Here is a 24,149-nt window from a genome sequence, read left to right on the forward strand (position 1 = left end):
CCGCAGCCTCCTCTGTACCCAACAAGATATATTGTTCTTCTTTATCCACCACCATGGATCTTAAGGACACTCCCACCTGGTGTGACCTATGCTTCACCCAAGCAATCTCCCCTCTAAACACACCCCGCAGGAACGCCTTCATGCCATCCCACAACACATCTCTGGGGACCTCATTCTTACTAATCTCTATATACTCCCGCAATTGGGCCGCGACCTTTCCCTTATCCACTAATTTAAGCCAGAACGCATTCATTCTCCACGGCATCCTTCTCTCGTCCCTAGACACCACCTTACCTTCAATATGGAAAAGAATCGGAGAATGATCAGACAACATCCTAGGTAAATAGGTCACTCCCTTCAACATTGGCAAAACCCCACTAGTGCCCAGCACCATGTCTATTCTAGAAAGCGTGCCATGAGTTTGAGAGGCACAGGAATATTGTCTCACTCCAAGATTCCTATTTCTCCACATATCGTGAAAACCTACCTCCTCACACTAGCGGGCTAAAGGCGATAGTCCTCTTCCTACAGCCCCTCCTTCCCCTCTGCTGGAGAACCTATCCGTATCCCTATCCCACTCCATATTAAAATCTCCCATCAATATTATAGGCACCTCTGGCAGTAGAGCCAAGTTCTCCAGTATCTTGCGAAGCACCACATTCGAAAATGGAGGAGGTATGTACACTACCACCAAAATACAAACCCAATGAAATATTCTGCAATGTACTCCTACAAACCTTCCCTCCGCATCGGTAAAGGAGCTAAAGCATTGAAATGGAAGTGACATGTATAAGGAGACTAACCCCCCTAGAATATGAAGTATGAAAGGAGTGTACCCCATAACCCACCCATGAACCTTGTAATAGATATACTGTATCCCTTGTCAGATGTGTTTCCTGTAATCCCATCACCAGTGCTGTCTGCTCTTTCATGTACGCAAATATTGCTCTACGTTTCCTTGCCTCCGCTAGCCCCCTGACATTCCAAGTCATGCATTTAAAAATCTCACCCATTGGTATCCTTAATGCTCACCACACCCCCTCCCTTCTTTAATGCACATACAATTCCCAAAGCGTGACTAGGCCGGAATAAATCATTCACACCTCCTATCAGGCAGACCAAGGAGTTCCCTATCCCACCCCCACCCCCCCAACCAGAAACAGAACAAATGTTAACCTCCTCTGTAACCAGAGTCGGGGCTACTACATCTCGTCCGAGCCCCCAAATAATAGGGAACACACGATCAACGCGCATCCTATCTCACACTTAGTAAAAACACTGGGTATCACATAAGGAGCTCTGGCTCCACAGTATATAATAATGGTCGGAGGTATCATGAAACATATAAGCATATAGCAATATACATTATATATATATACATGTATACACATATACACCTCTATATACACACATAACACAGGAGCATAACCTAGAAAACACCCCCAACTATAACCTTAAAACGGCATTCAGCATAGGCCCATCACAGCAGAATCATAGAACCTCCCGGGCCGGCAGTCCTAGAAAGGAATCACTCCGCTCCTCCGTCTTCGGCTGGTCTACGCAGTCTCTGCTCGTTAGTGTCCAGCCAATGTAGCGCTGATTGGGGGTCATCAAAGAAATGGGTACTCCCAAACGCCACCACTCTTAATTTTGCCGGATACATCATAGAATACTGTACAGCAACATCCCTCAGGCGTCGTTTGATATCTGTAAAGCGCATCCTTTTCCTCTGAACTTCGGCCGAAAAGTCTTGGAAGAAGGCAATCCGTGCCCCGTTGATGGTTATATCCTGCCGCTCCCTTGCTAGCCGCAATATTCGATCTCTATCTTTATAATGCAGCAATTTGATCAAGACAGGACGTGGCGGGCGACCCGGTGGTCCCGGCCGGGTTGGTACTCTGTGCGCTCTTTCCACAGCAAATAGCGGCGTTAAATTATCACTGCCAAACACATCTTTCAGCCAATTTTCAAAATATTCATCCGGTCATGCGCCTTCAATTCTCTCTGGCACCCCTACCAAGCGGACATTATTTCTGCGCAACCTGTTTTCCAGGTCGTCTGCCTTAGCTTGTAGGGCAGCTATTGCACGTGTATGCTCTCGGACATCCTGCCGCATAGGAGGGATAACCTCTTCCACCTGAGTCCATGGGAGTTGGAACGCTGAGGTGTTGCGTGTCTTCTTTCTTCCCTTTTTTTATGTCACAAATTATGCACGATATTGTCACATCACTGCGGATATATTATGTAATTATGAAATATGTTTTGTATTCTACACAACTTTGTATGTATGTCATATTGTTAACGAGATAATCGTCATCACTGACGTCACATCCTGCGGGGGATTTAAACCCGCCTTGTAACACTGTGATCACTGCTTGAAAATAGCTACATTGAGTTAGCTGAAACGTCGCTTTCCTTTCACCTGGTGAATAAACACCTTTGAACTCTGACGTGGAGTGCTGCTGCCTCTTTGGTTTGATCATGTACACGTCATTCAATGGCAGTCGCCCTTTCTGACATTCTTTGCATATCATGTCTAAGCAGCAGAATATCCTCCTTTAAGCCACCTACTTGACCAGCCAGCTTGCGTAATACAGAAGAGTTTCCCTGCACAGCTCTCAGCACTTCAGCCAGAGTTGGTTCATGTTCAGGGTCTTGAGGGCCCCTGTCAGGGCTGCTGCCAGGATCCATGTCCTCCCCCACATCCTCCCCAGCTGCTACAGGCTCTGGCTGGGAGTTCTCCACATCTTCCTCCCCACTGCTCTCCTCCCCCAGCACAGCATACCTGGAGCCCGTGGGGTGCTATTCCTGCCTTGCAGCGCTCGGGGAAGGAGGCTGCCGCGGTGCTGCAGCACCCTGCTGGCTTCTAGCGAAGCTTCCCAGCCTTGCCGCCGTCTCCACTCTCAGGCCTGCAGCAGGACGCGCGCCGCCTCCGCTCCGGGCGCCATCTTGGCCGGACCGCTCAGCCGCCTTACCGGCAACACTCTGCCGCTTGGGGCCCATACCGGAGCCGAATTCAAATACCGGCGCCCCCCGACACTCCTAGGCCTCCGGATCAGGTATTTTTTGGGGGTCACAGCGCATCTCCACACTGTATAATCAGGATGCTGGTCCAGAGCTCTCTCCCCACACGTGCGGTCACATAGGCAGCTAGGACACGCCCCAACGGGTGGCGATTTGAGTTACTGTTGCCTTTCTATCAGCTCGAACCAGTCTGCCCATTCTCCTCTGACCTCTGGCATCAACAAGGCATTTTCGCCCACAGAACTGCTGCTCACTGGATGTTTTTTTTTCTTTTTCGGACCATTCTCTGTAAACCCTAGAGATGGTTGTGTGTGAAAATCCCAGTAGATCATCAGTTTCTGAAATACTCAGACCAGCCCTTCTGGCACCAACAACCATGCCACGTTCAAAGGCACTCAAATCACCTTTCTTCCCCATACTGATGCTCGGCTTGAACTGCAGGAGATTGTCTTGACCATGTCTACATGCCTAAATGCACTGAGTTGCCGCCATGTGATTGGCTGATTAGAAATTAAGTGTTAACGAGCAGTTGGACAGGTGTACCTAATAAAGTGGCCGGTGAGTGTACACATGATACATAATATATATATACATAAGATCATTGCGAGATTTCATGCTGTGAGGAAAGCAAGTGAGAGTCCTATACGCCTCCCTAGTTCTAATATAGTGTAGCCAGTCTCCTCCTCTTTGTGGGCGTCTTACTTTTTGCATACTTTGTCATATACCTCAGGGGCAGTCTCTAAAGTGTTTAGGTACTCCATTTTTCTGTGTTGTAGGTAATGATGTAGATGTGGCACCAGTAATATGTTCGATTATTCGGCATTTTAGTTTTCGAACAGTTCACCCAATATATTGAACATTACAGTAGGTACAAGTGAATAAATATTTGACGTGATCAAAATCACAATTTATAAAATCTTTAATTTTATATGTTACATTGGAAGTAGATGATGTATAAGTATTTGATTTTAGAATGAATTGGCAAATATTGCATCGTGTGCTTACACATTTAAAACTACCATGTAGAGTTATCCATTTAGTCCCAGAAGACTCATCACGATATTGATTAGCAGCCAAAATTTTACTCAAAGTTTGGGAGTTTTTTTTTTTAGACAAATCTATACCCCTGGCAGAGGACCTGAGCTAGAATTGGGTCCTGATACAGTAGGGGCAGATGTTTTTTTAAAGGAAACCTACCACAACTGATCTACCTATCAAGGTAGACCTGGTGTCAGGTTCCTCTAATCTATAGTAGTATAGCCCTTTTTAGGGCTAATTCATTTGTGGCCCAGAACTTTTATACATTTTAATTCCCCTAGTATGCAAATTTTTAAAGAGGCTACTGGGGCGTGGAGTAGCCGGAACTGAGGCTACATGCGTCTTCCGCCTACCAATTCATCTTCAGCGCCCAGCTCCTGGTAGCTGCGCGCACTCGTATGCGAAAAGCTACGTCTTCGGAGCCGAGACCGAGCAGCTGGTGGCTTGCTCTCTGCGTATGCGCAGAACCCGGCTTTGGAGACGAGTGCGCTCAACTCCGTGGTTGCGCACTGAAGATGCATTGGCTACTGGGGTGTGGAGTAGCCGTGCTGTGTAGCCTCAGCTCCGGCTACTCCACGCCCCAGTAGCCTCTTTAGAAAATTTGCTTATTAGAGGAATTAAAACCAACATAAAAAGACAAATAGCGCTCGGCACAATCCAGGTTATGTCGATGGCAACCACAGGCCAATCGCGGGGCAATGGTGTTTACTGCAGATAGACTCCGGTGATATTATCCTCTTCAAATAGCACTATAGGTGGTGCTCAGCTAGTGTGGTAAATAGTCCAATAGATATTCATAGAAGAAAAGATAAGCGGCACTCACCATTACTGTGCAATCGGTATCTTTATTCCGGGTGCAAGTACAGGGAGGAGTGGGACCTGGCGACGAGTCGTTTCGCACCTACTGGCGCATCATCAAGCCAATGAGAGGAATTAAAATGTATAAAATTTCTGGGCCACAAACGAATTAGCCCTAAAAAGGGCTATACTACTATAGATTAGAGGAACCTGCCACCGGATCTACCTTAATAGGTAGATCTGTGGTGGTAGGTTTCCTTTAATAATTCTTTTTATTTCCTCATACAGTAGGTTATAAGAAAAATAGGTATTTGTTTATTCTCGATTGTAGAAGGACTGTGGTTTTTTTTAATGAAGAAATTCAGCCCTATCTTGTTGTACCAGGGTATATGTTAATCATCTGATGTTGTGGCAATTGTGACCTCTATTTTGTAGGTAGAAATAAGGTGGAGGCATGAGAAAAAAAGACGCCCTGGTACAACAAGATAGGGCTACATTTCTTTTTAAAAAAGCAGATAAAATTTTTTAAAAATCATCCTTTAATTTTTTGAAATTGATATTTTAAAAATTGGCCAAATTTGTCTAGCCTCTTATGTTAGATTAAATGTTAAAGTGATGTAATTTTGATATCTGTTATGTTAGAATGTGACTATAAATTACATGTACTTTACTGTGACTAATTATAATGAAACCTATTATGATAAACCATAATACACAGCATGCAATGTACTATAATCTCTGATGATATATTGACATGTAACATCATGTAAAAAATGTACATAAACTGTAGTCTAATATGATTTAATAGAATGCAATATGATAGAATGAGAAGTAATAGAGGATAACATAATAAACTTTAATATAATGTCTCTTCTTTGCTCAGAATTTCTGGTTCTGGTGATGCGACCAGTTCTCCAGGGAGATCACCGAAATCAAGAGACAGAAGTACAGCAGTGAGGAGGATAGACGAGACACCCAGGTCCAGGTCTGTCAGTCGTTCCTTGTCATATAGTCTAAATAACGCCATAGAAGGATATAGTCATAGTGAATAAGATTAGAAAAAGACATCAGTCTATCAAATCCAATTAAGTTTACGATCCACCAATATCCCCAAGTCCATTTCAGCTGCATTTTACCAAGTAATTGGCTGTTTAAAACATAATTATACTTTTTATTTCCATGGCCCAAGTGCATAACTTTACATTTATCTATATTATACCTCATCAACCATTTCTCTGCCCACTTCTCAAGCTTCTACATATCCCTCTGTAATTTTATACTATATTAATAACTTAACACAGCTTAGTATCATCTGCAAATATTGAAACTCTACTGTGTAAACCCTCTGTAAAGTCATTAATAAAAATATTAAAAAGAATGCTGTGCCCAATACTGACCTCTGTGGCACTCCACTAGAAAGTCAACCCAAACTGACAATGTGCAATTAATGACTCTGTTTTCTATCGCAAAGCCAATGTCTTACCCAAATTCACAGATTTTCCTCTAGTCCCAGCAGTCTCATTTTATGTACCAACCTTTAATGTGGCACTGAATGAAATGCCTTGGAAAAGTACAGCATTCTCATCCTCCCCTAGCTCCAGGCTAGAACTTACTTCCTCGTAGAAGTCAATCAGATTAGTCTGACAGGACTGGTCCTCCATAAACCCATGCTGGTACTGGGTTATAAGGTTATTATACAGTTAGATACTCCAGGATAGCATATCCAATAAACCCCTCAAATATTTTCCCCACAACAGAAGTTAAACTCACAGGTCTGTAGTTTTCAGGATTGCTTTTTGATCCTTATGTATGTAACTGCCCTGGGCTCACCTTATTATTGGGCCGTTGAACTTCTTTTTGTCCTGCAGCTTTGACCGCAACAACTATGAATTCAGAGTTATCAACCAAGAAGGCGGAAGTCAAGAGGATGAAGTATCTGTTAGGACAAGAAGGTAAATAATGAAGAAAGGAATATGTAGTTTTATTGTGGATGAGCAGCTGTATATTCACACTGAGATTTTTGGCAGATTTGGGACCAAAAAAGAAAGTTTTTAGACCATTGTTAAAAAACATTTCCAACTCGTCCAACAAAGGGGGCATGGGAAAAGGACCTGGTTTGACAGGAAATACTCTATGCACCAAAAAATTACAGACCACCAGTCTTCAACTGACTGACTGACAAAGGAGGTATTAGAGGGGCAGGAGCAGCCCTGAGACTATGAATGGCCTAAAAGTTCGCAACACACATGGTGTAATTGCTACAGGATTCCAATAACCGCTGTGGGATTGGAAAGCCGCAGCAAAAACCTGCCATTTGTCGCTCCAGTATAACACATAATCCAAAACAGTATTATAATTGGTCAGGGGCGCACTATATTCAAGCAGCAGTTTGGCACAAGGTAACTTGTTCTGTCACATGAAGAGCCAGTGAATCCATAAGTTTTGGGTGTTTTATTTAATTAATAAATCTTACATTTCAGTATTTATTTTTCTCTATTTTTACAGAACTGAAACTGATGGTCATTCAGTCAGAAGCAAAGGAAACATTGACATTAACAAAAAGAATATTTCCATCGGCCGAGGATTTAGAAAGATCGACAAAGGGAAAAGGTAAATGATAACATTAAGCAGATGCTTATTATTGGATTGTTGTTGTTAAGAAGACAAACTATTAGTTCAGTAGTATAATAAAAGTAAAATGTTTATAATTGCTTATATACTTCATTTGCTTGTTCGTGCCAAATTACATCCATGCACATTAGGAAATACACCTAAAGGGAACCTGTCATCAGGATCACACATTTTCACCTAATGACAGGTTCCCATAGCCTTTTTCATACTAATTCCCAATCTGCTTTTCTAATTAACATTGCTGCTTCCAATCGATTACAATGTGGCACCTGTCTTACAAAGACCCAAGGCTGTCATCGAGATGGATCATTGCTACCGATGACGTCACCGGAAGGGACAATCTCAACCAAGATGGTGGCACCCCTGTGCCACTGACAGTTACATGATGCCACCACTGAATGCTGTTAACAGTGGATATTTGCTGCAATATGCAGAAGACACTTTGCAAAACTACATGCACCCCCTGCCTCTGAACCTCTCATTGACACTGTACATTTGTGTAACATATTTTGGTTTGGGTTTATATGAGCTTGGACTGACTATCTAACTGTAGCATGCAAAAAATATCCATGAGACCCCGTTAATATTCAATTCATGTTTATATATAGCTTGATAAAAGACATATTAGGCCACAATACATCACCACACTTTGGCAAACTGTGCCATAGTCCATTTATAAGTCCACACTGAACGGTAATGGCTCCTACTGAGACGAAGAACGCCCGGTGTGTCGGTGTGCCAATTATAATCAATGGCCCTTCAATACTAAAGTACACTCAGTTGAAAATAAATTATTTAAAAGCTAACTAGATAGAAGATGCATCTGAAAAATATAGACTGCAACAATATAGTTAACTAAAACAAAATATATCATATTCAGGGAGCTTGAAGAGAAAGAATGGTGGAGCAGCACCGTGTAGAAGCAGCATGGTGCAGGTCTTCTCCAGGGGTCCGACAAACCCCACCAATAGTAGCAAAAACCGATGAACGAAGCAGCACTCCAAAAGGATAAAGTGAAAATTTTTATTCCACCGTGGATGTTACGTTTCGCCTTTTCTATAAAGACATTTTCAAGCATTCATGCTTGAAAATGTCTTTATAGGAAGGGCGAAACGTTGCATCCACGGTGGAATAAAAATTTTCACTATATTCAGGGAGCTTATATTATCAACAAAAACTAAAGACACATATGACAAGGTAAAGCGATGCCCTTAATGGACAACAAAAGGATACATTCTCATTTAGGCAATTAGGAGGGACAGTGTCACATCTAAAAATCCATTTAGCCTCCCTCTGTAGGAAAAATAATAATTCCTTTATTTATATAGCGCATACAGATTCCACAGTGTTGCACAGATCTTGTCAGATAAGTCCCTGTCCCCATGGGGCTCACAATCTAATCGGCCTATCAGTATGTTTTGGAGTGTGGAGGAAACCGGAGAATCCAGAGGAAACCCACCCAAACACGGAGACAACATACAAACTCTTTGCAGATGTTGACCTGGATGGGACTTGAACCAAGGACCCCAGCGCTGCAAGGCTGTAGTGCTAACCACTGAGCCACTTTATTGTCGAAAGGCTCTTTCTCAATCCCAATCAACATTTTTGCCATGATATGAATTCATTAGCGAGCCACTTGGGTGTCATGATTATGAGTGATATCACCTTGGTGGGCCCCTAGCCTGTTTTCAGAATTCAGGTTCAGTACAGAAGTTGCACTTTAATCTAGGTATTGGCCTTTAAGTAAACCCCATCTTAGAGCACGGGTTTCAAACCCAAGGCCTGCAGGTTATCCGCTGCGGCGCTTGTTTCCCTGCCCCTATTTTATGCTTGTCAGGTGTGCAGAATCTGATACTCACCTTGCCTCGCTCCCATGAAGCAGTGTCAGCAGCCATCTTCTTGCTTCAGCTTTTGTACGCTGTATGTGCTGGCTCTGTAGCCAACACACATGATGATATCATCTGCCGGCTTCAGAGCCGGTACCTACAGCGAACGCAAGCTCAAAGAAGAAGATGGCTGCTGGCAAGGTGTGCAAATGTTTTTTTTTTCGCACCATGGGGAGTATCCGTGGCAGCTGGGGGCACAGTGACTGCTCAGGGGAATTGTGGCTTGTGAGGGCACTATTACTGCTGGTGGGGGAAGTGTGACTACTGGGGGATACTGTGGTTACTGGAGGGCAGCGTGGCTACTGGGTGGCACCATGGCTACTGAGGGCAGTGTGAGTACTAGGGGCACTGATTACTAGGGGGGAAGCTTGACTTGGAGGCCCTGTGACTGCTGGGGGCCCTTTTACTACTGGGGCCCTGTGATGACTGGGGGAACAGTGACTACTTGGGAGCAGTGCGGCTAATAGGGCCCTGTGAGTGCTGGGGGGGGGGGGGTTCTGTAGCTACTGGGTTAAAGTGATTGATGGGGGCAGTGTGGCCACTGGGGGAACTCTGACTGCTGGGGGGCAGGGTGGCTTCTGGGAGCAATATGACTGCTGGGGCAGTGTGGCTGGGAGGGGGCAGTGTGGCTGGAGTTCAGCTTTGTGGTTGCCTTCAAAATAACTGATTGTAATGGTAATTCTGTATACAAGTAACTACTAAACAACTCAAGTCAATATAATTATACAGCAATAAAATGGAAATCAGCCCCTTGAAGGCAACTGAGAGGCTGATGTGGCCCACCAAGAAAATGAGTTTGACTCAGGGAATGTATGACTACTCGCTCATCTTAACAGGGCATTTGTGGCAGTTGGTTTCCTATATACCATTGTCTCTAGTTTCCCCTTTGGATTTGTTTTGATAAGAACATCAAGAAACAGTAATTCATGTATATCAAAAGTGAAACGTACACCAATATTATTCTGGTTCAAGCAGGTAACAACATCTTCATTAGCCTTCAAATACTTCACTGAAACCATGGGGTAAACAAAACACTGGGCTATGTTTGGGCTATGTTTGGAGCATGTAAAACAGGGAGAGAAATCTGGTTTGTGTGGATGGACTTTCTGGGCCCAGGAGTGGAGCTGACAATCAGAACGAGAAGGAATAGTAATGAATCTAATAATTCAAATTTCATACAGATTGGTTGTCTTCAGGGACAGCCCCTTTACTACTTGCAGTGTTAGCATAAAAAGTATCCTTATAAGGGCTTGTTTTTTGCATGACAGGTTCTGTTTTTCAATTGAACCACATATAGGGGCACATTTACTAAGAATGTGGAAAACTGCACTAAAAGTGGTCTGCCCGTGTGTAATGCGTGTATAATGTGGTGGAGACACTCCTTAAATACCTCTGCCAGCCGTTTACACCTAAATGTCCACGCAATGTCCGTCAGAAAACAGGCGCAAAGCCCTTAGTAAATGTGCCCCGTAATGTTTTGAAAGGCTGTTAAGCTGCTTACATATTCTTATATCTAGATTTATTTTCCATAGCAATCAAGAAGTTAATGGATTTGGTAATACTGGTGAAGGTGATGATCAAAGTCTTGAAATAAACAGCGGCTCATTCAGGTAGGTTTTATTTACATTTATTTTGATTTTTTTGTTATATATTTTTGTAGGGAATGTCCTTAAAGGGCATCTACCATCAAATTATCTGATGGTAGATGTTTACCACTCATCTCCCCGTCCCATACCCGTTTCCAGCTATTTTCTTTTGTTATATCTTACAACGGCCACCTAAATTATGCTAGCCGAGGCATCATTGGCTCTCTGCAAATCTCACACAATCTGGAGAATCCCTTACCTTGCGCTGCTGACAGAGGAGATGTGCGAGATTTCCATAGTGACCGGTGACGTCATAGTCTCTCATAGCTGTCCATAAGCGCACCTTTAGTTGATTAGCATACTGTTAAAACTCTAATTTTGCTGAAAATGGGCCGTTCCAAGATATAACAAAAGAAGATCGCCGGAAACGGGCGCGGGAGGTGAGTGGTACACATCTACCATCAGGTGATCTCATGGCAGATGTATCTCCATTCCTGCTATCTGTAATCTAAGTAACCTGGGGTTTAAACCTTATGTTACATTGACACAAACACCATCTTATTCTATTGTTATCTAATTTTTCCAGTCTGGGCTATAAAACAAGTCCTCATACACCATCAAAGTCTAACACAAGTCCAGCACAGGGTAAAGGAGATCTGAAATCCAGGTTAGTACACTGGTTTATACTTTATACTGATCATTATTTATCAGGGAAGATTTAGTAATACTGGTTAACATTTAGATTTAGCCTTAAAATACTTATTGTATACTGTATACTGTATTTTGAAAGTTTCTGTAGCCAGAATTCTCCGGGGTCTTTTTTTAGTGTCTTTGTGTATTAGTGTCAAGTCACTGTGAATTTTTAATGTTATACCCCAGAACCAATCTTCAACAAGATGCTGAGCGCAACCATCTAGCTGGATTTCAGATTGTCCCAGGAAACCTACAGATCACTTCTGGGTAAGAAAAAAATCACTAGACCCTACATAGATTTGAGGCAGACATTTCTGTGTATTCCTGCAGAAACTACTCTGTTTAGACTTTCAGAATTTCTACAATATACCTTCAGCATGTACTATAGACATATACTTACATAGCTTTATACATAAATAATAATTGCATTTTCTATCCTGGGAAGTTTTATTGCAGAAGAGAAGACAAACGAGAAAAGAAAATCTCAAGATAACCCTGGTACAACCAGGAGGAACCGCAAGTTTGTGTCCCTTGCTGAGTCTGTAGACTTGGAGGATTCTTCCAGCTCAAGGACAACTGGAGGGAATAAGGTAATGAAATAACAATGTCATCTGAGGGTACAGAACGAGACACGGACCATTAAAGGGAGTCTTTCAGCCTCTATAAGGCCCTTTATACCACAAACCATGAAGCGATTCAGTCATCATTTTATATTTATATGCAATCAGCTTGCAAATGCTGTGGGGCGAGATTTGGAAAATCTTGGGATAGCATGACGCAAGCAGTGAGAATCATAGCTTAAGGGGTGACTTTCCACAGAAGAGCTGTGTCACTGTCTGCAGACAAATCTTACAAATTCCGATCGCCCATATTTTTACTTGCAAACTGATTTGCTTATGCACTAAAACAAGTATTCATTGGTTTGTGGCCACAAATGTACAGGAAGTTTCTGTTGAAGACAATAGGCCCTAGACAGCACAATTATTTGTCTGGGAGACATCTTGGACGGCCTTTTTTTAAAGAAAATCAATACACTGCTGTTTGGGTTACATGATGAAGACACTTGGGTACAGGACAAGAACATACTGACATTCTGACCATAGGACAAAGGCACTGACACTTGGGGTACAGGACAAGGATATGGTGATTATTGGGGCACAAGATAATGGGGGTTATTTACTAAGGGCCTGAATCGCGTTTCTCTGGCGGGTTACCCGAATTTTTCAGTTTTGCGCCGATTTTTCCCTGAATTGCCCTGGGATTTTGGCACACGTGATTGGATTGTAGCGCATCAGCGCCGGCATGCACGCGATGGAAATCGGGAAAACCGCCGCATTTTTAAAAAAAATGTGTCCTGGCTTGGTGAACGTCAGTGCACTCCGACGCAATTCTGCGAAGCAGCGTCACCTAGTGGACATCGGGGGAACTACCTTAGACCCGAATCCTTCACACAGAACGCACCGCTGGATCGCAAATGGAGCGGGTAAGTAAATCTGCCCCAATGACTCTTGGACACTTGGAGGATAGTGACATCTTGACAGCTTTCTAAACAGCATACTATCTTGCATAGATATTTTCTTGTCTTATGCCGCAGGTCGATGTTGATCATTTGAAGTTGCTGTTGGAGTTTGAGCAGTGGCTACAGACTGAAAACTCAAAGCTGAACCAGATTTGTGCAACTCCGCTCACTGGCAGTGAAGGAGTAAAAACCAGGCAGAGTCATCTACAGGTATAATGTAGTTGTATATCAGACTGGGCCACAATTTACAAGTCACTACTACATGTAACCAGAGAGTCCGAACACCGCTCGGTGTTTTATGTGATGTGTAAGCACAGTTTGTACAATATGTTCATCATAGTCATCGTAGTCATTTAACTTTAGTCAGGGCATTTGTGTGTGACTTTTCTTGGTTTTGTACTTGTTTCAATTACCTTATAGGTTGATATATCTAGCTAGGTCTGTGGGATTTTAGTGACATTTAATTAAAAAGTCACACAAAAGTCGCAAACTCTTCTGCAACCCCTTCTAAAGTTTTTCCTATGCCTGATCAGGACTTAAAATTATTTCCGACTTTTTAAACATGATTTGCGCCAAAATTTTGACTTTTTCATATGTCCACATCTGGATTTTAAAGACAAATAAGGGGCAACAATGAAAAAATCTTAGGTGGCTAACTTTTCTAGGTGAGTGGAAAAGTCGCAAATTTAGGCACAAATACACTCACCGGCCACTTTATTAGGTACACCTGTCCAACTGCTCGTTAACACTTAATTTCTAATCAGCCAATCACATGGCGGCAACTCAGTGCATTTAGGCATGTAGACATGGTCAAGACAATCTCCTGCAGTTCAAACCGAGCATCAGTATGGGGAAGAAAGGTGATTTGAGTGCCTTTGAACATGGCATGGTTGTTGGTGCCAGAAGGGCTGGTCTGAGTATTTCAGAAACTGCTGATCTACTGGGATTTTCACGCACAACCATCTCTAGGAGTTACAGAGAATGGTCCGAAAAAGAAAAAACATCCAGTGAGCGGCAGTTCTGTGGGCGGAAATGCCTTGTTGATGCCAGAGGTCAGAGGAGAATGGGCAGACTGGTTCGAGCTGATAGAAAGGCAACAGTGACTCAAATCGCCACCCGTTACAACCAAGGTAGGCAGAAGAGCATCTCTGAACGCACAGTACATCGAACTTTGAGGCAGATGGGCTACAGCAGCAGAAGACCACACCGGGTGCCACTCCTTTCAGCTGAGAACAGGAAACTGAGGCTACAATTTGCACAAGCTCATCGAAATTGGACAGTAGAAGATTGGAAAAACGTTGCCTGGTCTGATGAGTCTCGATTTCTGCTGCGACATTCGGATGGTAGGGTCAGAATTTGGCGTCAACAACATGAAAGCATGGATCCATCCTGCCTTGTATCAACGGTTCAGGCTGGTGGTGGTGGTGTCATGGTGTGGGGAATATTTTCTTGGCACTCTTTGGGCCCCTTGGTACCAATTGAGCATCGTTGCAACGCCACAGCCTACCTGAGTATTGTTGCTGATCTGATGGCTACTTTCAGAAGGATAATGCGCCATGTCATAAAGCTGGAATCATCTCAGACTGGTTTCTTGAACATGACAATGAGTTCACTGTACTCAAATGGCCTCCACAGTCACCAGATCTCAATCCAATAGAGCATCTTTGGGATGTGGTGGAACGGGAGATTCGGATCATGGATGTGCAGCCGACAAATCTGCGGCAACTGTGTGATGCCATCATGTCAATATGGACCAAAATCTCTGAGGAATTCTTCCAGCACCTTGTTGAATATATGCCACGAAGCATTGAGGCAGTTCTGAAGGCAAAAGGGGGTCCAACCCGTTACTAGCATGGTGTACCTAATAAAGTGGCCAGTGAGTGTATATCAAATGTGCCCAAAAAAAGGTTGCAAAAATAATAGAAAAAAGAGAAAATTCGGAGAAAAATTACTCCACTTTGGGGGCCGTTGTACACTAATAATCCACACTATCTTGCTAAGTGGATTAAAAGTGTGTGGTTGCTGTGGAAATGGACATGTAATTTAGCATGGGATAACAACATAGATAAATTTTGGCTATAGTAAGGACAAACTACTACTTTAATAATATAATATAATAATTCTTTATTTATATAGCGCACACAAAGCATGACAAATTGGTCCCTATCCCCATGGGGCTCACAATCTAATCAACCTACCAGTATGTTTTTGGAGTGGATCACAAATAAAAAGATGAATTGTAATTTCTACTTCTACAGAATTTGAAGTTACGAGTTCCCCAAGGACAAAAACTCTTCGAGTCTCTTCTACAGAGCAGGTCATCGATGACCGTGACTGAAGACCTGAAACTGGAAGAACTTCGCTACCAATGGATGCTGTACAAATCCAAGCTCCGTGATTCCGGAAAACATACGGTAAGGTCTTGTATGTATATATATATATATATATATATATATATATATATATATATATTGGTTCCACCTACAGATACAATAGGGGTGATTTATTAGGCAAAATGGCTCTGGAGCACTGTGCACCACAACCTGTATAAATGTGTGGACCCACATTTAACTAGTGTTTTTGACAATCTTCACTTCTACAAGAGGGTGTGGCTTAACAGCAAGGTGGACATGAAAGCTCAGTATAATTGACTCCAGTCCTGTACTATATGACGAGGCCTTCTCATACATTAGGCACATGCTAGACAGAGGTGCCTGTCATGGAAAGCAACATTCTAGATAAATTCCCACCATTGTTCTTTCAAAAACTAGACATTAAAACATTATGATAAATCTAGCACAGCATACGACTGTCTAACTTTATACAGCATTAATAAATCAGCCCCATTGTCTGTAAACTGCCATTTTTATTGTGGAAATGTGAAAGTGTACCAGAATTAGGCATTGAATAGCCAGTAAATGGCAGGACTAGTCGAGAATGGGTGTAATTTAAGTGAGAAGTAAGAAATAGTTTGCACTGGATTTGTACTGAAATCTTTTCATGTAAACCTCAAAGGGGAAGGCAATTTTAAGAACATAAAGATATTTTCTAAGTTAATGTCATATTTATGTATTTTCATTACAGAATCTGAAAATAACAGAGGAACCCAGAGGAATAACCAAGGTAAAAATAATGTAAAGTGATATGCATATAGGTTTATTCAGAGGTAATAGAATACAGAGAGCAGTTAAAAAAATTAAATCACTGCAAGGCTACTTAGTAAAAAAAAAAACTGGTGTTTCCATTCACTGGAGAGAAGCCATAATATCACTGAGAATACAGCCTATCCATCACTAGAGAGCAACAGTGACATCACTGAGAATACACCCTATCCATCACTAGAGAGCAGCAGTGACATCACTGAGAATACAGCCTATCCATCACTAGAGAGCAGCAGTGACATCACTGAGAATACAGCCTATCCATCACTAGAGAGCAACAGTGACATCACTGAGAATACACCCTATCCATCACTAGAGAGCAGCAGTGACATCACTGAGAATACAGCCTATCCATCACTAGCAAGCAGCAGTGACATCAATGAGAATACAGCCTATCCATCACTAGAGAGCAACAGTGACATCACTGAGAATACACCCTATCCATCACTAGAGAGCAGCAGTGACATCACTGAGAATACAGCCTATCCATCACTAGCAAGCAGCAGTGACATCAATGAGAATACAGCCAATCCATCACTAGAGAGCAGCAGTACCATCACTGATAATACAGCTTATCCATTCAGTAGAGAGCAGCAGTCACATCACTGAGAATACAGCCTATCCATTCACTAGAGAGCAGCAGTGGCTTCACTGAGAATACTGCCTATCCATTCACTAGAGAGCAGCAGTGGCATCTTTGAGAATACAGCCTATCCATCACTAGAGAGCAGCAGTGACATCACTGAGAATACAGCCTATCCATCACTAGAGAGCGGCAGTGCCATCACTGAGAATACAGCCTATCCATCACTAGAGAGCAGCAGTGACATCACTGAGAATACAGCCTATCCATTCACTAGAGAGCAGCAGCGACATCACTGAGAATACAGCCTATCCATCACTAGAGAGCAGCAGTGACATCACTAAGAATACAGCCTATCCATCACTAGAGAGCAGCAGTGACATCACTGAGAATACAGCCTATCCATTCACTAGAGAGCAGCAGTGACATCACTGAGAATACAGCCTATCCATCACTAGAGAACATCAGTGACATTACTGAGAATACAGCCTATCCATCACTAGAGAGCAGCAGTGCCATCACTGAGAATACAGCCTATCCATCACTAGAGAGCAGCAGTGACATTACTGAGAATACAGCCTATCCATTCACTAGAGAGCAGCAGTGACATCACTGAGAATACAGCCTATCCGTCACTAGAGAGCAGCAGTAACATCACTGAGAATACAGCCTATCCATTCACTAGAGAGCAGCAGTGACATCACTGAGAATACAGCCTATCCATCACTAGAGAGCAGCAGTGACATCACTGAGAATACATCCTATCCATCACTAGAGAGCAGCAGTTACATCACTGAGAATACATCCTATCCATCACTAGAGAGCAGCAGTAACATCACTGAGAATACAGCCTATCCATCACTAGAGAGCAGCAGTGACATCACTGAGAATACAGCCTATCCATCACTAGAGAGCAGCAGTGACATCACTGAGAATACAGACTATTCTTTCACTAGAGAGTGACATCATCTATTGTCTGTGGATGCACTGATGTTCTCATTCTGTATTGTAATTCTGTCTGTGATGTCATTGAGGTGACTGCTGCATAGAAAGCCCCAGCAGGATAAGCAAGTCTCAGACTATTATAAAGCCCAGTGGTCACAGTGAAAACTACAGAATATAGTTTTTTTTTATATAAAATCTAAATAGTGAGAAAAACCATTTAAAAATTTTACAAAATGTAGAAAGATAAATGTGTAAAGATTGATTGTTCCGGTGACTTCTACCATTAATTGTTTTGTGACTGTTCTTTCTTGCAGACGTCAGGAGGAATCTGCTCCTACCTGCATCGGGTGTGTTGTGCTGCTCTGCCTCTACAGTTGCTTCTGCTTCTCCTCCTCCTTTTGGCATTTCTTCTCCCTCTCCTACAGGAAACCAAAAATTGTGCCCTGTCCAACAATTTTGCACGTTCCTTTAACTTAATGCTGAAGTACAACGGACCCCCTCCTACATAGAGCTCCAACCTTTGGGACGCCACTATCTACTGTAACCACTTTAATACGGCAGCTGTACCTCCATCCTGTATATAATATTTTTTTGCAAATACTGACCAGCTGGATAACTCTTTCTTTAATTCCAGCAATGGTAGAGTTACCTGCACCCTGTATATAGCTGTGATGTATAGATGCGTGTTCTATATTTTATACATTTTATCACTATTTATCGCTTTTTTATGTAAATGTATATATTTGAATATTGTTTTTATGTTTTATTATTGACAATCACATATGACTGTAGAACTGACCAACATGAAAGCAACACCACAAAAAAGCTGGCTGCGTCCTTCCAGAAATGGCACCACACCTGTGTACAGGCTTTAAGTTGTATTGCAGCTCACTCACATTAATTTCAGTGAAGAAGCAATACAAAGCGTAGCCAATTTAAGGCTGTGGAACAGTTTTTCTAATCCTATATTTTTTCTAATCTTTTAAGCTTCATGTAGACATGCACCTGCTGGAGAATCCAAAATGCAAGCTTAAAAGGGAATTCCACCTTTTAGTTACTAGAGTTTCTGAGCAGGAATCCACCTAAGACCGTGATCTGAAAAGTCTGAACACAAGTCTCAAACTTTTTTCTCTTTTTGCGGCAAAATCCGTTTGGCCAAGTTACCCGTGACAGAGTCTTACACTGCAAATTAACTCCAGGCCAGAGCCTTGCCTACCCCTGCTCTGGCACTGAGTTTATTTGCTCAAAATACAACTCTTTATTTGCGCAGCAGTGTAAGACTCTGTCACGGGTAACTTTGCCAAACGGATTTTGCCGCAAGTACGCTAAAAAGCCGCAAAAAAGAGAAAAAAGTTTGATAAATGACCCCCCTTGTGTCTCCAGAGATGGTTTCCCCGCTATCAACTTTTGATTCCAGATGTTGTTTATATACACCCCGTATTATCTGCACCGCTTTATATTGTATTCACTTTTATATATCACGACACCTTTTTATGGAAATGATTGAGAATTGGATTTTTTTTATAAGAAATGCAGGTATATTTGCAGCCAGTTTACCCTCTATATTAGAGACACAGGCAATAATCTGATCTGAAGGACTTTGCAGATAGAAGTCAGAATGCGTTGTTTCTTTCAGCAGGGACTTTTATTATCAGGAAGCATAAATCGCCCTCTTTGCGATATGTCACTGCATCCATAGTTAGCCTCCTGTTGGCCATTTAGCTAAAAAAAAGATGGGAGTTACAAATTTGTTTGCCTTGGCTCCTCCAGAATTTACACCTCTGATCAGATTTGTGAGGAAGAGTCTGTAACAGACAGCACATAACTACACTAAATATAATACTTTAATGGATCAGTGGGGCAACTTAGTAAGAAGCCAAGCAAGACTTGTCACTCAGCTTTTCTATACTCCTGAAAGTAAATTTAATTTTTATGCTGGTGATTACAATGGGATTGTTTTGCCAGTCATGTTAACCACCACCCAGCTTTCCCTGAAGCAGACAGGGCTTACAGTTTCTGCTTGTTTTGTCTCTTTTTAATTTGTGGGGACTTGATGAATGATTTTAGACCACATAATCCTCCGCTGAAGTAGAGCCGCAGCTTAATGCGACGGTTACTGGGGCGTTCGTGTATTTATTAGTCTGCGATGGAGATAATCACCGAGCAGTTTGGGGACAGTGGAGAAGTGAGATAAAAGTTTGTTCATTTGTAAGAGAAGAAACTGCTGGACGGCCTGGTGAATAGTTTGACTTTTATTATTTTAGGTAACACGAGTAACTACTGAGAAATAACTCGTCCTGGAAATTTAATTAGAGCTTATTCCCTACACTGCATGTTCTCCTACTATGACCTAGAACACAAACGCGACTGTCACCGCTCCTAACATGTCTGATTTAGGAAAACTCAGTATCCCCTATAATATACCAATTCTGCAGGGATATAATTTCTTTTTTTTCCCCAAAATTATTATTTTATGATAAATTTTGGCATTTTTTAAAACATAAATGTCAGAGGAGATTTTATTTCAATGGCAGACAATTTTTACCACCCTGATTTTTTTTAAATATGCAAATTAGCCGCTGCAAGTCAGTGTTGCCCCCCGAGCTCCTATTGCACTGGCAATTACCCCCCTTCCCCCCTGGAGCACTGATTCCAGGCCGCCCCCTGCAGCCTGCATGAGAGCCGGGCTACATACAATTCCTGCGGCCGCACAGTTGCTCTGCTATGCGGACGCTCTGCGCAGCATTCTTATCAGAGCAACCTTGAAGCTGGGGGAGGGAGGCAAGAAAGCTACTGCGCAGGCTCAGGAATTTAGTGAGGCCGACCTGTGACCCAGGCTTCAGGAGGCAGAGAGAACATGACAGGGGTCACGTCGCTATTTGAACCCGTTTTTGGGTCATTTTTTAAGCAGTCCGTTTGAAAATGCATCCGTTTTTGACCTGTTTTAATCAAGATAATTGGTAAAACCAGTCAAAAACGGATGCGTTTTCAAAGCCACATGCATTTTTTTATGGATTGCTTAAAAACTGCCCAAAAACGCATTCAAAACGCCACGTGTGCCGCGTTTAAGAGAAAAGAGACAATGAAAAAGAATTTCTAACATAGATCCTACATTAGGGGGACAAGAGGAGTCTGCCATTGGTGCTGCTTTTATACGTATGATTACAAACAGATTTACTTTAAACCTCTTTTTGCAATACAAAATCGCTTTGCACCAGTTTTCTGTCTGACTTGCACTGACTCTGCCCTGAAAAGAACATGCAAACTTCTTGGACATGTATTTTTAAAAAAAAGTTTCTGCGCCAGTTTTGTGTCGTGGCTGCACTGTGTCTGACAAGACACACCCAAAAAATGTGCACCCAACGGGCGATTTACTGCTTAGTCAGAGTTTACGCCACATTTATTACTGACGTGCGTCACAATTCTGTCTGCGCCACAATTTTGCAGCATGAATAAAGTGCACAAAAACAAATTCTGAAGCTGTGCAGGGAGAACCATATTAATGAAGACCGTGCGCACACTCCACAAGCAAATAGCGCATTGTTTCTTCATGAACGTGATGCACGCTGCACACGACCAAAATGTATAAATTGAGTGAATCAGTTTTTTTCTGGCGCACTTAACTTAAGGGGTATGCGCCACGACAGAAACCGCACATAGTGTAGCCGCAACACAATACTATCGGAAATGCAACCAGTTTGCACATGTATTTATGTGCAATACATGTAAAAAAAAAGAAACAGCAGCAGTTAATAAATATGGGCTAATATCTTTGGATCAAACAATCTCACACCGCACCTCCCCACCCCGCCCCATACAAAGAAATTTAACAGCAAGAAGTAAAATATCTGTAATCGTTTATCTGTCTTATATCATGGCTTATAGCAGAGAATAGATATGGTGGTGTGTTGTCCTTAGGCTAAATCGTCGAATTCAGTGTTTCCTGTCACTGATCCATGATTTTGGGAAAGAAATTAAAAATAAATTCAGGAAATTACATTTAATAAATCTGCCCTGATGCAGACGTTAGTCTGAGGTTACTGTACAATACACAGTCATTGGAATGTAAGAGGTTAAACTACTTATCTTGCACTTGAGACTGCAGGGAACCTGATCAAGATGGTCAAAGAGGTTGTTATAACATAGCCTGGTATACGAAGGAATACAGAGAAATGGAAGTGGAAAGATTTATGGTTAAAGACCATTTCAGAAGTTCTATAGTGTTATGGCTCTGAGTGTATATTGTAGTACAGAGACAGGTTAGGTTCTGAGAGGAGAAGATACGATAGAGACAACTGGAAGTGGAAATAAGAGAGTTAGGGACTAGTCCAGATATGCAGGAGAAAGTGATGGGTCAGAATGTGGACATTGGAGTTTGGCAGCTGAAGGAGACAGATGCAGTTAGATTCTTATAAGGATATAGACAGCTGAAGACACGGTAGAGAAGGTTAGGTGATCATATTGAGGCTTAGAAAGTTTACTCTGAGATCATGATCTTCAAGAGACAAAAACATTTGAAGGAATTTGAAGAAGAGTGAAGAAATCAGGCGATACTTTTTTGAGGCTAACTGAGTATATATGATGGTGAGCTTTCGAGAATACTAGTTCTCTTCGTCAGACATTACGAATTAAGGAATTTGAGGCAGTTTAGAGGTAGAGACAGTACAGGGTCTAATTCAGGGAAATCTCAAGATGTAGTCAGTTTAAGACCTCAAAGAGACAGCTTGTTTGTGAAGGTACAGTTATGTCCGGAGACAGTTTAGTCATTTAAAGGAGCTCATCAACCATGTTTTAATTTTAATATATAAGTTGTCTAAATTTTATAATATTTTAACCCCTCCCCTCCACCCAATGGTGAGCGGGAAAGTCCAAGTCAATATTTTAGATTTCTAAATCTTGTTTCAGTTTCTATAAGTTATAACTTGCAGTAACCCATTTGACCACAGCAAAACTCTTTCCATAGATGTAAATGCAACAGCGCCCTCATCTCATACATGTGGAGATTAACATGCCATACTGTATGAGATACTTTACAGGCTCAGGGGCAATTTCTTTTTTTTTCTAGTCCCTATGATTGCAGAGATATCATTCCCTGTATCTGACTATTGTAATCTACTCCACTGTCAGAGAGGAGGAGATGGAGCAGGGAGACGGTGTTATGATAATCTTCTCAGTGTCATAGATTATCATAACACACGCCCCTCCTCTGTACCTCCTCTCTGATAGTGGAAAAGATTATAATGGTCTGATAGTGGAACTGATATCTATGTAAATGGATATATGTGAGATGGTGAAAGGTCCTCTTTAAAGATGAAACTTAAAATTCTACTTGACAGACACAGGCTTTTAATATATAATAACTGGAATGCTAAAAATACCATAATAGAACCATTTCCTATCCTATTTCATATGACAGAGAGGGGATATGAAACCATATATACTCGAGTATAAGCCTAGTTTATATAAAAAATGTGCTAAAAACCCCAAACTCGGCTTATACTCGAGTAAAAAAAATATATGTTTTACCAGGTTTTTGTGGTAAAATTAGGGGTCTCGGCTTATACTTGGCTCGGCTTATACTCGAGTATATACGGTACTTTTATTTAACAATAATGAATGGGGAGAACTGAATTCAAATTACCTTTGTAAAACTTATGTGCACTCTGACAACATCTGTATATTATAAATCATTGCATTACTTCAGTATGTCTTTTTGTTGCTTTGTTATATACCAGCCATTATCATCACTGGTAATATCATGTTTTACCATTGTCATATCCAGCATCTCCATGTTCTATAATATACACACACAGGTCTATGATGTAGAGTGCAAGCTTCGTGGACTAGGGGCTCACATCGCAGGCACTTCTCAATGTACCACTTGTTCTCTTTTCATTGTAAATTTACTTTCTTCATGGACAAGGTATAAATAAAGATACCGCTGAGCTTTATATCTGGTGTATTGTCACTCATTTTGAAAGGTCCAACACAAGAAAATATCAGGTTCTAAAGGTTACTATATTATTCTATTACATGTTGTATGCTGTACTGTTTTTTTTTTTACCTGTTGTAGAGCATGTCGTACCTGTTGTAGGGTGACAACAATGGCAGCAATAGTAAACTACAACAAATTTGTCCGGAATTTCAATGGCCTAACAAAAAAATCCCACTGCAAGATTTCCATGGATAAGATTCAGCAGTGTTGTTGTCTTAATAATAATAATCTTTATTTATATAACACCATTATATTCCATAGCACTTTACAAATCATAGGGGACATATATA

The 24,149-nt window shown here is 41.8% G+C and overlaps 1 protein-coding gene across 5 annotated transcripts in view; it reads left to right on the top strand.

The window, feature by feature from the left end:
* The window catches only part of SYNE3 (spectrin repeat containing nuclear envelope family member 3), a 74,144-nt gene extending 50,329 nt beyond the window's left edge, over positions 1-23,815 (top strand). For all 5 annotated transcript variants that reach the window (XM_072116255.1, XM_072116257.1, XM_072116258.1 and 2 more), the window contains 11 exons: positions 5,744-5,845; positions 6,729-6,812; positions 7,366-7,470; positions 10,910-10,987; positions 11,550-11,630; positions 11,843-11,923; positions 12,102-12,246; positions 13,251-13,385; positions 15,434-15,589; positions 16,260-16,298; positions 18,179-23,815. In XM_072116255.1, the coding sequence (XP_071972356.1) occupies positions 5,744-5,845; positions 6,729-6,812; positions 7,366-7,470; positions 10,910-10,987; positions 11,550-11,630; positions 11,843-11,923; positions 12,102-12,246; positions 13,251-13,385; positions 15,434-15,589; positions 16,260-16,298; positions 18,179-18,373 (1,201 nt within the window). In that variant the 3' untranslated portion in view covers positions 18,374-23,815. The remainder of the gene's footprint in view (positions 1-5,743; positions 5,846-6,728; positions 6,813-7,365; positions 7,471-10,909; positions 10,988-11,549; positions 11,631-11,842; positions 11,924-12,101; positions 12,247-13,250; positions 13,386-15,433; positions 15,590-16,259; positions 16,299-18,178) is intronic.
* The last annotated feature ends 334 nt before the right edge of the window (positions 23,816-24,149 follow it).

Source organism: Engystomops pustulosus, chromosome 7 (assembly GCF_040894005.1).
Source record: "Engystomops pustulosus chromosome 7, aEngPut4.maternal, whole genome shotgun sequence".
In the NCBI taxonomy this organism is placed as follows: Eukaryota; Metazoa; Chordata; class Amphibia; order Anura; family Leptodactylidae; genus Engystomops; species Engystomops pustulosus.